This window comes from Epinephelus lanceolatus, chromosome 15 (genome assembly GCF_041903045.1).
Source record: "Epinephelus lanceolatus isolate andai-2023 chromosome 15, ASM4190304v1, whole genome shotgun sequence".
NCBI classification, from domain to species: domain Eukaryota; kingdom Metazoa; phylum Chordata; class Actinopteri; order Perciformes; family Serranidae; genus Epinephelus; species Epinephelus lanceolatus.
This window is the reverse complement of record NC_135748.1, coordinates 7,537,375-7,550,519: the sequence shown is the minus strand read 5'-3', so window position 1 is coordinate 7,550,519 and position 13,145 is coordinate 7,537,375. Positions and strand designations below refer to the sequence as shown.

At 39.8% G+C, this 13,145-nt stretch overlaps 1 protein-coding gene across 2 annotated transcripts; it reads left to right on the top strand.

Annotated features, from left to right (window-relative positions):
* The first annotated feature begins 96 nt into the window (after positions 1-96).
* Positions 97-12,945, top strand: commd8 (COMM domain containing 8). Of its 2 annotated transcripts, XM_078174876.1 has the most exons (6): positions 97-211; positions 4,453-4,608; positions 4,946-5,098; positions 8,062-8,217; positions 12,683-12,740; positions 12,788-12,945. In XM_078174876.1, exons 1-5 carry the CDS (start codon positions 167-169, stop codon positions 12,701-12,703), a joined length of 531 nt encoding a protein of 176 aa, XP_078031002.1. In that variant the 5' UTR covers positions 97-166; the 3' UTR covers positions 12,704-12,740; positions 12,788-12,945. The 2 variants fall into 2 exon arrangements, with proteins under 2 accessions (XP_078031002.1, XP_033498058.1); XM_033642167.2 differs by having other exon boundaries at positions 12,683-12,945.
* The last annotated feature ends 200 nt before the right edge of the window (positions 12,946-13,145 follow it).

The window sequence follows — 13,145 nt, the reverse complement described above, 5'->3', positions numbered from 1 at the left end:
GCAAAATACTGATGTATGTACCGAATTATGTGTATTGCACAGTATTTCTATCTAGTAACGGTTTATGGAGATGATGAAACTCGTTTTTCCACGCCACCTGAACGCAGCTCACTCTACCATGTGACTACGATCAGCTGATCAGCAGCAGGCGGAACCAAATGAAAACATGGTGGTGTTACTGAACAGGTTACCAGCAACAGACTGTCTAAAAGTAAGTACCAAGCGTTGAATACAGGAGTAATGACACTACTTTAGTTTTCTAAATGTGTAATGAAGCATCTGGCGGTGGCACCGCGTAAAATACGGAGATAATAACCTCATGTTTTACACCTCTTCACTGACTGCTCCTCTCATATATTTCCGACGTACAATACAGCATACAGTCAGTCATTCAGCAGCAGATAAATACCACCTTTGGCTCTGGTTTTCTGTTACTTACCGAGGCGGTACTGTAAATGATGGGTCATATGTTAAATTCAAACTCGTAACCAGCTGCTGGGCTAAAACACAGCTCCAGCATGAGGACTGGCACAATGCAGATTGTATTGTCGCTTCCAACTAATGTGAGGGCTCAGTAGATATTTTATTCCAGTCTTTATATAGAAGGACTCTGGAGTGTGCCACCAAAACAATTGCAGATCTCAGTGTCTGATTAATATCAATGAGTGCATTTTAAAGTGATATCATTAACATAGGTTAATGCATTTAAAACAAAAAACAAATTAGCATTCAACAAGATGATGGTTTAGTTTCACAAAATGAATTATTACAAAATACTGAAGTTTACTTTGTGTCCGTCAATCACTTACCATCTCACGTCTCCTGGTTTAAAGGCCCAGTGTGTAAGATGTAGGAAGATTGAGTGGCATCTAGTGGTGAGGACTGCACATTACAACCAGCTGAAAACTTCTCTTTGTCGTAATTCCTTCAGTGTTCATTGTTCAGGAGGTTTTTATCTGGAGCAGAATTATCCGCAGAGTTCTCTTCTTCTCCAAAATAAATGGACCAGGTTATTTAAACCGGTAAAAACACAGAATAAAGCAGTTTCACTTTAAAGATACCAGTGTTTTCCTACATTGTTTAGCATGTTGAGGATGGGCAACTAACCATGCACCTGCTCACCCGTATAAAATCAGACTGGGGAGAATAGTGATGGGCAGATGAAGCTTCATGAAGCATTGAAGCTTTTCATCAAATTGGTTCACTCAAGGGCAAAGCTTCTTGATGCTTCATTTGCTCTACTAAGCCATCTACTGGACAACAAAAGCTATTACACTTAGTGGTTTGTATATATAGATCTGAACCACTTCCCGAACCAGTCACATGGTACAGCTGGCCAGCGAGGCTTCGGACGTCACCAATGACGTCACTCGTCTGAAACAACACAAGCCTTGATACGCGCATCGCGGAAACACTTTCTGGATTACTCGACACACGCTTCGAAGCCTCGGCACAGCAATTCACATCACTAGGGGAGAATTTGACCTATGCCTATGAACATTTTGGAGAAAGAAATCAGTGACACAGATGGTGAGGTGGAAGATGAATTGTAGAAATTGTCAAATATTTTTTGTCGCACGCCAATTTTGGCTTTTGTCCATACGTACAAATTTATTGTGGATCCTACGCATTATTTTATAAATGAGAGTCCAGGTGATTTAAACCAGTAAAAACACTAAATAAAGCTTTTTCATGTTAGAATTGGATTTTCTCTGACACTTGTTGGAGATTCAAGACGTTCAGGAGGTTTTTACTGGAGCCAAGTTGTCTTCAGAGGTCTCTTTCTCTAAGAAACAAACAGACCTGGTGATTTAACCTGGTAAAAAACACTTTTTTTCTGATGCTCTCATTGTGGAAGTGCTACTAATAACGGTAGCTGAAAAGGTGAGAGCCAGTGTTTGGTTTGTCTCTTCTGGGCTACTATAGAAACATGGTGGTGCAACATGGAGGACTTAGTAGATATGGACCGTCTCCCATTGTAGATGTAATCGTCTCATTCTAAGGTAATGAAAACACAATGATTCTTTTTTTTCAGGTGATTACACAATAAAAAAACAAAAAAACACATATTATATTCCATATGTGCCAAATATATCAAAAGAGCCATTTGAAAAGTTTCCATTAACTGTATGTTTCCACGTGTTGTGTTTGCTGTTTCCATGGAGGACCACATTGGAAACTAGTGTTTTTAGCTTTTATGTACTCTCCTCTGGAATTTTTGTGTCATGACACTCCTTTGAGTCATTTTGCTTTCAAATTCCCAATAAAAATCAAATGAAATTGCTAATCACATCTTTCATTAACCAAATCATTTTTAAATGCTACTTTGCACCATGCATAATGAACATTGCACAGTATCCCACAAAACATGACAACAATTCACTATATAAAAGTTAAAGTTAAAATAAATCTTTGAATAATAAGTACAACAGTTGTACAAAATATAATAATTGTAATATAAGTTTAGTGAGTAGGGTAAACTAAACTTATAATAATTGTAATAAAAGTTTAGTTTAATGCTGTTACCCTACTCACTAAACTTATATTACAATTATTATAAGTTTAGTTTACCCTACTCACTAAACTTATAATAATTGTAATATAAGTTTAGTGAGTAGGGTAACAGCATTAACTAGGTTGACTAATCACGCAGTTCTTCTCACACTCCAAAGCCATGCAGGTTTGGTGATTTGGAAACTCTTATGCATTAAAGTGGTTTTTTGTGTGTGTGTGTGTGTGTGTGTGTGTGTGTGTGTGTGTGTTGCTCTGTGACAAACTTGTCCAGTGGTGTACACTGCCTCTCTCTCAATGCATGCTGGGATACCCACAGTCAGTTTCAAATCATAGTTAAAGCAATATACCCATATGGGGGACAGATGGGAGCTAATTTCATAGCCCAACAGTCAAAATTACCTTTTTGGACAAAGTTTATAATAATTAAAAACTAGAATTACGGGCAGGCAGTTGTATGCCGTTGTAAGTCAAGTTGCAGTCATAGCTTACATCCATGACTGTCTAGACTCATATGTAGCCATGACAGTAGACAATGCTTCAAATGTGGATGTTGCTGCAAAGAAGCTACAAATTCTAAAACGTCAATACTTCACACTCATCTGCAACCCAACACCACAGAAGAGCTATACAATTAGCACTGTTTCAAGGTGGGCACCCAAGATTAGTGTCACCAATTCAGAATCTGACCAAATGTCTCCCCTTGTGTTCCTGAGATATGACATTAATCGATGGCCATCATCATATCTGATAAGACATTTGTGTAAAACTTTACATAATTAATAAGGATTCTTGAGTTATGGTCAAAAACATGTTTTATGAGGTCACAGTGACCTTGACCTTTAACCACTTAATTCAGATCAGTTCATCCTTGGGTCCACGTGGATGTTTGTGCCAAATTAAGGAAATTCCCTCAAGGCCTTCTTTAGACATCGCATTCACCATAATGAGACAGGGCTACGTTTCATTATTTCTACATGCCCTCATTGACTTCCCCTCTGCACTAGCCCTCTGGGGAATCCCTGCTGCCATTGTAACTGCCATTCAATGTGTTTGAAAACCTGAGGTGAACTTGTTGAGATCTTCCATCAGAGGGCTACATAATTGAGTGAAATGATCACTCTAGAGGTCTATGTCACCCAAAATGCAATGCAGTTATGCATTGGATGCAAGGGGGCATTAGGAGGCAGTAATGTATGTAAAACTGGTTGCACCACCTGCAGATGGTGAAGCTAAATTGGAAAATAAATCAAATAAAAATAAAATGAAATAAATTTACGATTCAGCATGCTTTTCAGTTTCAGTTTTTCTAATATATCACTCGCTTATCAGCAGATCTTCAAAAAATCTCTAATAGCTTGATATTTAACTGGAAAAAAGTCATATAACTGATTGCATAGAAAAAGAAAAAAAAAGCAGAATAGCACTGATCCTGAAACAAACAGTCGATCCACGATAGTTGAGCTGAAAAATGAATGTGGAAAGGTGCATTGCATTTAAATCCCCCATTCCTCTCCAGCCTACTTTCCCTCAGCTCTCCAAGCAGCCTCCGTGCAACATAAAGCTGTAATGTAATACCAAGGGCTGAGGGTAAATGAATGAGGGCATGTGGAACTACTAATGAAATGCAGCAAAGGTCACAGTGATCTTGACCTCTGACCACCAAAATCTGATCAGTTCATCCTTGAGTCTAAGTGGACGTTTGTGCCACATTTGAGGAAATTCCTTTAAGGCGTTCCTAAGGTATCTCATTCACGAGAATGGGACTGACGGACAGATGGACAACCCAAAGACATAATGCCTGTGGCCATGGCTATCGCCGGTACTGAGGCATACAAAACAAACAAAATGCCAAAATTCAAATTCCCAGGGACTAGCTTGTTTTTGTTTCACACTACCAAATGCCAAACCGCGGTCCTGACAGTATTGTCTCCTGTGTAGCTGTGTCACAGGGTGGTGGATGGACTGTGTGGGCGGGAGCCTCCTCACAGGGCAGATTACAGCACCACCTGGAGCTTGGAGGAGTGGCTGGAGCTGCTCAATTCCCTGACTGCCCTGTTCCGCCTGGCAGTGGGGAGCAACAGCTCTGATGAAGAGGTGAGAGAGCAACACCACATAATGGACTATTTTAGCCAGGGTTGTAGTCGCCATTTGGAATGAAGATGAAAATAAAGTTGCCTTTAATTACTGCACTATGTGGTATTATTAACAATTATTAACAAGGTTATTGCATGATGTGCACAGACTATATTACTGACTTGGGGATTTAAATGCTGAGTTTTGTCACATCCATCTGTAGAATATCTGTTTATACAGCACGCAGGCTGTGTGAATGAAGCACATGGTTTGACTCTCAGCAGCAGTTCTCCAGCAGCTGGATGTGCGGCTGCTCTCAGGTCAGATTCTCAGCTTTCCTCCTGCTGGCTGTGTACAGGTGCTGGCAGGGCTGTCAGATGTGGGCAGCAGCCATGCTGAGGCTGTGCTGAATGTGCTGAGAGCCAGACAGGAGGAGATCCGCGACGCTCTGCTGGACAGAACCAACTCCATCTCCTCTGCCACTCTGCAGGACTTTGACTGGCAACTTAAGGTGGCTTAATGCTCTGTTCTTCAGGGTTTAATTGGCTTTACTTGGTATTTCTAATGTGTTTCTAATGTGAGTGTCAAAACTGGATTAACATTATACTTTAAAGTCAGCGAAAAGAAGTGAAAGCACCTGCACACTTTTCTCTACTGCAAACACCCAGTTTTAAGCTTTCAGTGCTCTGATGAAATTTCTTCATCAGAGTGTGATACTAAGCAAACACAGAACAAATGGCCTCTTGCAGGGGAGGAGTTAACAGTCAGCACACCTGAGCTGATAGCAGGCAGTCTGAAACACACTTATTATAAATGCTTACTATTTAAACCTGCATCTTTTTCCATGTTCATGTTTGAAAGAACGACCTAATGTAAGACAGAAAGGCCTAACATAGAAGGGTTAACTTGAACTGAAGGCTATAATACAATCACAAATACAAAGCAAACACAAATAATGATATATTAATGGAATTAGGCACAGAAGAATGACATAGAAAAAATGTCTGAGGTATGAATCTATTAAACTTCTCTATTATGGAATCAAATAGGAGGCAAAAGTATTTGAATTTTAACTGCCATTGAATACTTAATGTTAAAATTTAAACACCACTAAATTCTTGGCATTGGAATTTTTAACTGTGAAAACCAAGTATCTAAATTTATTTGTTCTGCATTCACCTGTTTGAAATTAAAATGTGAAAATTCTCGATTTGCAATTTCAAAAAAGCAGAAATTGAACATATTTGTTTTTCAGTGTTCACAAATTGAGATTCAAAAGTTCAAGTTTCAGAATTAAAGGGAAAAAAAACAAACAAACAAAATAGATTCAGTTTCCTCAAAATCGATTGGTTAAAGTCAGATCTAAAAATTCAAGTTTCAGAATTTCAAAAAACAAAAACAAAAAAATAGTTTCAGTTTGCGCAAATTTAATTGGTTAAATTCAGATCTAAAAATTCAGCTTATAAAAATTCAAATAGCAACATCCAGGCTACCCAGGACAAGCTCGACAGGCAATAGAGTCTGAATGTGTTGACCAATCAAATTTGACTGATGTTCTTTTTGAGTTTTTTTTTTTCAACTTGAAATCTTAGATCTAAATTTGACCAATTGAATTTAAGCTGCCTAAATCTATTTTTTGTAATCATGTACCGTATTTTTCCAAATAGTAGCCCGGGCATTTATTTCACAAAATTGATTTTGACCCCAGGCGTTTAAAAGAACCAGGCAGCTATTTGCTCAAGGCTTTTGATTTTTTTTTTTTTTTTGCACCGATCTGCACCAAGCCGTTATTTGGTTACAGTTCCTGTCCAGTATGTTTTTTAGTGCAAAAATACTGTATAAGGTAGGCGTGAGTTCTTGTACAAAAATCTCTAAACGTTTAGAGTGGGTCATTTTTTTTGTGTACACGGGTTTCACCGCTGGGTGGTGCTATTGCATTATACCAGTAAAGCCCAGTTATCCGAATACCAACCGAACGGGCCATTTAACCAACAGTTACAGGCCGCCACACCTAAATATCGCCATTCTGACGGTCCGCCATCCCGAATTCTGGTCCCTGAGTCCTGACATTAAGCTATGACGAGCCTGTAGAAGCTGTATTCCCCATGCATGTCAGCAATTTTCACCAGGGACGCACATGAGTAATTCAGGCTGACATTACCTGTTTTTCAGTGAACTCTTCTGGTAATTTTGTTAGAAGGCATGGCATATAGGTCCACAGTAACTTATTATTATTATTATTATTATTGTTATTATTATCATTATTATTACTGGGTCTTATAAGAGTGGGCTACAATGAGTACCAGGCCATCAAATCACAGCATCCGCGGGGAGAGGACACGGAATTGTGTGCGTTTTTACGCACGCGGGTGTAGGTGATCACGGATATTTGATGTGGGAAAGATGTAGCCAGATGTATTACCTGTTTTAGACACGTGGCTGTCTGTCCGTCTGTCTGTCCGTCCGTAGAACGAGTCATGTGCACCACTTCACCACCGACCCGTGCGTAAAAGCGCAAACAGTCCCTCAAGGAGGGGCAGCCATGAGGCAATGAATGAGGAAGTAATCATCCGGGCGTTTAATCGGACCGGCGTTTAATACGCAAAATGGGGTCAAACCCCCGGCGGCTATTAGGTGCCCTGCGGCTATTTGCCACCGGGCGACTATTTGGAAATATACGGTAACTTGAATTTTTGGATCTGAATTTGTGAACATTGAAAAAGAAGGAAAAACTTTTATTTAGTTTTTGAAATTTCAAATGAAGAAGTTTTGCATTATATACTTACATTAATTACATTATGTAATTTTAAAGAGGTTCATTTCACCAAAATTCTGAACAAATAAATTAAGATAGGTGGTTGCCAAAGTAAAATATTTCAGTGCAATGAATTCAGTGTGATTTAAATTGCAATATTACGTATTCAGTGGCTGTTGCTATTAAAATAGTTGTGTCTCTTATTAGCTTCCTTACTCTCTGGGAGATTTGTTTTCCAATAATGCCTGCTGGAGGAGCTTTATCATTTCACTTGAAGACAGTGACGGTCAGTGGGTCACCAAGTGTTGCTATTTTGAAGCATAGTTATTTGCATTTATGTCACTCAATTAATACCACGTTTATTTGAGACACGGGCCTTTTCAAAAGCTAATAATATTTAATTGATCAACTACAAGGGCACTAGGAGAGTGCAGACCTCTGCCAAGGCTAAATGCCTCAATATTACCTTAAATATTTTGTGATACTGAAGACGCAATATACAACATTCAGAAATTTACTGTGGCAGCAAACAACTATTTTTCATGACCCTACTGGCCAGCTAGTCACCGCTGTCCAGTGCTCATACGGGACGGTTTGGTCTAAGTTCATGGTCTCTGTAAACATAGGCATGGTGAAATACTGTCTGTCCCTGCAGTGCTGCTCTGTCTTACTTTCACCTCCTGTGTTTCCTGTCCCTGTCTCCTGTCCTCTCCCTGCAGTTAGCTCTGTCCAGTGATAAGATCTCGTCTCTCAACACTCCTCTGCTCAGTCTCAGTCTGGATGTGAGAGAGAACAGAGCCCTTCGGACTGTCACCATGGAGATGAACAGAGAGGAGTTAAACACACTCATCAGTTCACTAGAGGCTGCTAATAAGGTAAACACACACACACACACAATAAATACGTTAATAGTTTTGGTTAGTTAATCAATAGATTAGTCTGCGAACATTAAAATACTTTTATTTTTAATTTGTCAAAGTTGCAACTGACAGAAAAAAAGTTTCAGAATGGACACAGCAGAACCAGACATAACGTCTTTCTTTGTTACACGCATTTTTCTTCCTTACGCATGATGCAACTTGACCGCAGACAGTTTCAAACTTGTAGGCCAAATCCAAATGTTCACCTTCCAGACCTGCGGACGAAGCCTTCGCAGACTGCAGTGGCACCTCCTGTGACGTGTTCAGTCTGCAAGGGTGTCAGACTGCAATACTATAAAAGCCACAGATTGACACGTTTGTTTCACTTGTTGCCTAGGAAACCTTAGAGCGACAGCTACAGTCACGGACATGGGGATCGCTGCTGTCATATTCCTCAAGCAAAATGACGAATAGTATCTGCTCATCTGTTCCTGCAGATAACAAAATATAATTCCCCCTGTTAAGGCTTTTTTGGGACTAAACAAAATGATATTGATACATTTCTATACAACACATAGGCTACACACATTCAAATACAGAAATGTTTGCAAATAAGGATCAAACTATGACTCAATAAATCAGGTATTACTTACACTAGAAACACACTGGTCGTTTTTTGGCCATTTTTTAGTTTAGTTCGGTGAAGTCTGCGCCCCAGTCAGACTCTCTGGAAGCCTGCAGATCGTGGAAGCATTGTAGCACAGTTCAAGTGAGATACGACCATAGGAGACGATGAGGACATTTTAAAAATTGCAGAATGGAACAAATAGGTAATATAGTGAAAACAATTCTTCTTCAGTATGTCTCGATGTATTTAATGGCCTCATAGACCACCATCCACAATGCTGCCAAAGTTAAGGTGCTTTGTGCAGTTGTGACTCAACTGATCTCACTTGAGAACATTTATCAAACTTAACACAGCTCTGTCGGGGGACAATAAAGCCTGACACAACTTTTTGCCTCTGCGCCAGCAATAGCCGTGGCCAGAGGCATTATCTTTTGGGGTTGTGTGTCCATCCGTCTTATTCTCATGGACTCAGTATGTCAGGAAAGCCTTGAAGGAATTTCTTCAAATTTGATGATAGCCGTGGCCACAGGCATTATGGTTTTGTTTTTCCATCTGTCCGTCAGTCCCATTCTCGTGAACTTGATATCTTTGGAACACCTTGAAGGAATTTCCTCAAATTTGGCACAAACTTCCTCTAGGGCTCAACGATGTGAGATTTTGGTGGTCAAACATCACTGTGTCCTCACAAAACTTGTTTTTGGCCATAACTCAAGAATGCATGTGCTAATTATGATTATCTAGAAGGATAAAATGATGAAGTGATGACATGTTATATCCAAAAGGTCAAAGGTCAGCTTCAATGTGACATCATAATGTTCTGCTGGAACACTTTTCTGGCCATTACTCAATGTCATATCTCAGGAACAGAAGGGGAGACATTTGGTCAGATACAGAATTGATGACACTAAATCTTGGATATCCACCCTGAAACTGTACTGCTCCTGTGCTGCTGGGTTGAAGATATGTGTAAAACATCCATGTTTTAGAATATGTAGCTTTTTTGCAGCAACACGTTTATTCGAAGCGTTGTCAGATGTCTTGGCTGCATATGAGTCTGGACAGGTTGTAAACTGTAACTGCAACAGTATTGTTCCTGAAGGCATACAACCACAAGGTGGTAAATCTAGTTCTCACATATGCCAGTGTGTGTTCCACAGTGGTGCTATTTCAAATTTTGGACATTTCATACATGAAATTTTAAAAATGAAGTGAGTAAGGTAGTAGATATTCATTAGGTATCAGAATGTAATAGAAGAAACACTGCCACCGTTTAAACACTAGATGGTGGCATTGTTACAGCAGAAAGCCATCATGACTGTCAGGATGCACTGAAGTATGTTAAATCAATATAGTACTGTGATACTGCCTCAAAAACATTATTATTATTAATTTTTTTTACATTCAAATTCTGTGCACACACACACACACACACACACACACACACAACTTTGTCAAAACACACTGAATTCAAAATCAAATTCCACAGTAGTAGGAGTATGAGTTATTAATATTATTTTTTCCATTATGATCATTGTTATTGCTCCATAACAAACAGACAAAAACTGTCCTATGCCCAGCTCTTTTAGGGAAATGTTTTTCACTTAAAAAAAAAAAAAAAAGAACTTGCATATTTGTGAGGTGTTTAAAAACATTTCCATCTTCAGTGGAAACCAATGGGCTGGAGCTGAGAGAAACAGACAGGCAGTCAAACAGTATCGAGACGGCCTAACACACTGTTGGTTTGGGTCTTCAATGTGACCTATTAACAATAAGGAAAATATAGGCTATCTCCATGTTCCTTTGAAACATTAGTTTCTTTTCTGGGGGCAGAACTCCAGAACAAGCTTAAAATAACACATTGTACATACCAGTACCTCATTAAGTTACTCTTGCCAGTGTGTTAGCACACAGTTAATTATTTCCACATCCAGCAGACACCAAGCAAAACTGGCAGTCACTTGGAGTCCATCTAATCACTGTAAGTCCAATATTCACTCTCCTTTTGTTAACAGCAACAGCAACAACAACAATAATACGTCAGACTTATATAGTGCTCCTCAAAGACTTTTTATATAGACTCAATACGGTCTAACTCCAAAGTCGTCGAATACTGGCACTTGGTCAGTGGCCTCCAGCATCAGGCACTGATGAATAAAGCTGTCCTTTCACGTCGACATGATACACTTACAGTAGACATTACTCTGTGACGGCACCAGTCAGGGGAAAACATGGCTGGATAACAATGTAAGTTAAGGAAGAGACACTCCAAGTAAGGCTGGCAGGAGGGGTGTTGAATGGGTCCAGCAACCACCGACTTTCACCCTGAGGGTCAGTGTTCACTTTACATATGAATCTAAACCCAAACCCTGTTCTTTTGTCCTAAATCCAACCCAAGCGCGTGGTGGCAAAACATAACCATGGGCATTTGTTGTTGAAGGTAAAAAATGTCAATTCTCAGTGTTCACGATGCAGTGCTTTTACTTTGACAAAGACTGTATGCAAACTGTACATTTCCTGTGAAAATGGAAGTGTATTTTGAAAACAGACAATGCATGTGACACGCAGAAGTTCAGCAACTAACGCACCTAGGGTACCTTGCAAGTCATGACCAAATGTCGATATGTGACAAGGTCAGAGTGGAAATGTGTTGACAGGGAAGGATACATGTAAAAAAAAGAAAAAAAAAAAGAACAAAACAAGAAAAAACAGTCAAATATTTAATAAAGACAGTAAAATAAAATGAAAGCATTGGGGTGAGGGGTGTTGGCCAGGGAGGGCCTTTTTGAATGTTGACAGTGTGGGGGCATTGTTGATGTGATTTGGTGGTGAGTTCCACAGAGAGGGGGCAGCAACACAGAACGCCCTGTTACACCAGGCTTGGCACTTAGTTCTGGGAATTAGAAGGAGGTTAGCATCGGCAGAGCGGAGACATTATGACGGGGAGTGCTGGTGGAGGAAGTAGAATCTTGAAGTTTATCCTATTTTTAACTGGGAGCCAGTGGAGGTCATGGGGGACTGAGGTGATGTGGTCACGAGCAGGTACTGGTGAGCAAGTGAGTATCAGAGTCCTGTACAAACTGAAGTTTGTTAAGGACAGTGTTTGTGGTGCCGTAGAGGCCACTGTTGCTGTAGTCAAGCCTAGATAAGTGTTTCTGCAGCAGTAGACGACAGTAAGGGTCGGAGGTGGACAATATTATGGAGGTAAAAGAAGGCCAATGATTACGACTTCCGACTTTGCAGTTGAATGTCAGAAGATTTATTTGCATTCATGTTTTAATGTCCATCAGGCAGGTGGTGAGGGTGGAGTGAGTGGTCGCAGTGATGGTCTTGGATTGGAGGTAGAGTTGAGTATCATCTGCATAAAAGTGAAACTGGAGGCCATGGTTGCAGAGGATCCACCAACTCTTGGGGGAAAATATCTGTATATCTAGCTACTATTGCTCCATTGTGTTCACCAGCTAGTCTCTCTGTGTCTGTCAGAGAGTGTACAGAGCTTTCTCACTAAAAAGAGCTGCCAGCTGCTGTTGGAAATAAAACTGAGTGGTGAGAGGGAGCTTAAACAGTAAGGTTGAGGGCATTAAACCAAACCAACAAAGAGCTGAAAAACTCCATTCACTGAGGAGAACATGCAGCGTTACATATCTTCGTTATTAAGTTAAAATGAGTAGCTTTAAAGGTACTAAAACTTTTTTAAAATGTTGGCTGATTATTTCTAGCCTAAAGTAATAGTGTGGTGTCCTTAAACCTAACCTTTGCAGCATTTTACCAAACTGTAAACCATCTGACTTTATGTGAGTAGTGAGAATCTGCTCTTAATCAGAATGATATATGCAGTATGTTTGTGTCTTACAGGTGGTGCTGCAGCTGAAATGATGGAAAGATTGTGGACCACTGATCCCATTTAAACTCACGACTACAGGAAGTCCAGTGAATGGATGTGATGTTATCAAAAAGTCATCTAAAGAACTTCTCTGCCTTGATGGAGATAGTTTTTTAGACATCATGACGTACTATATGTATTTGAGCAGTTGAACACTGATAACTGGCCATTTGTTTTTGCAATGCACTGTGTTATATCGTGAACATGTCAAAGTAAACGTTTCTTTACCTTTTGATTCTGCTGATTTTTTATTTAACTAGTGTTTATGCCTCCATGCTGGTGATAGGCATAGCCAGAGGCATTGTTTTGGGGGTTTTCGTCTGTCTGTCCCTCTGTCTGTCCAACACATTCTCGTGAATGCAATGTCTCAAGAACGATTTTTTTCAGATTTTGCAAAAACTTCCACTTGGACTCAATGATGAACGATTACAATTT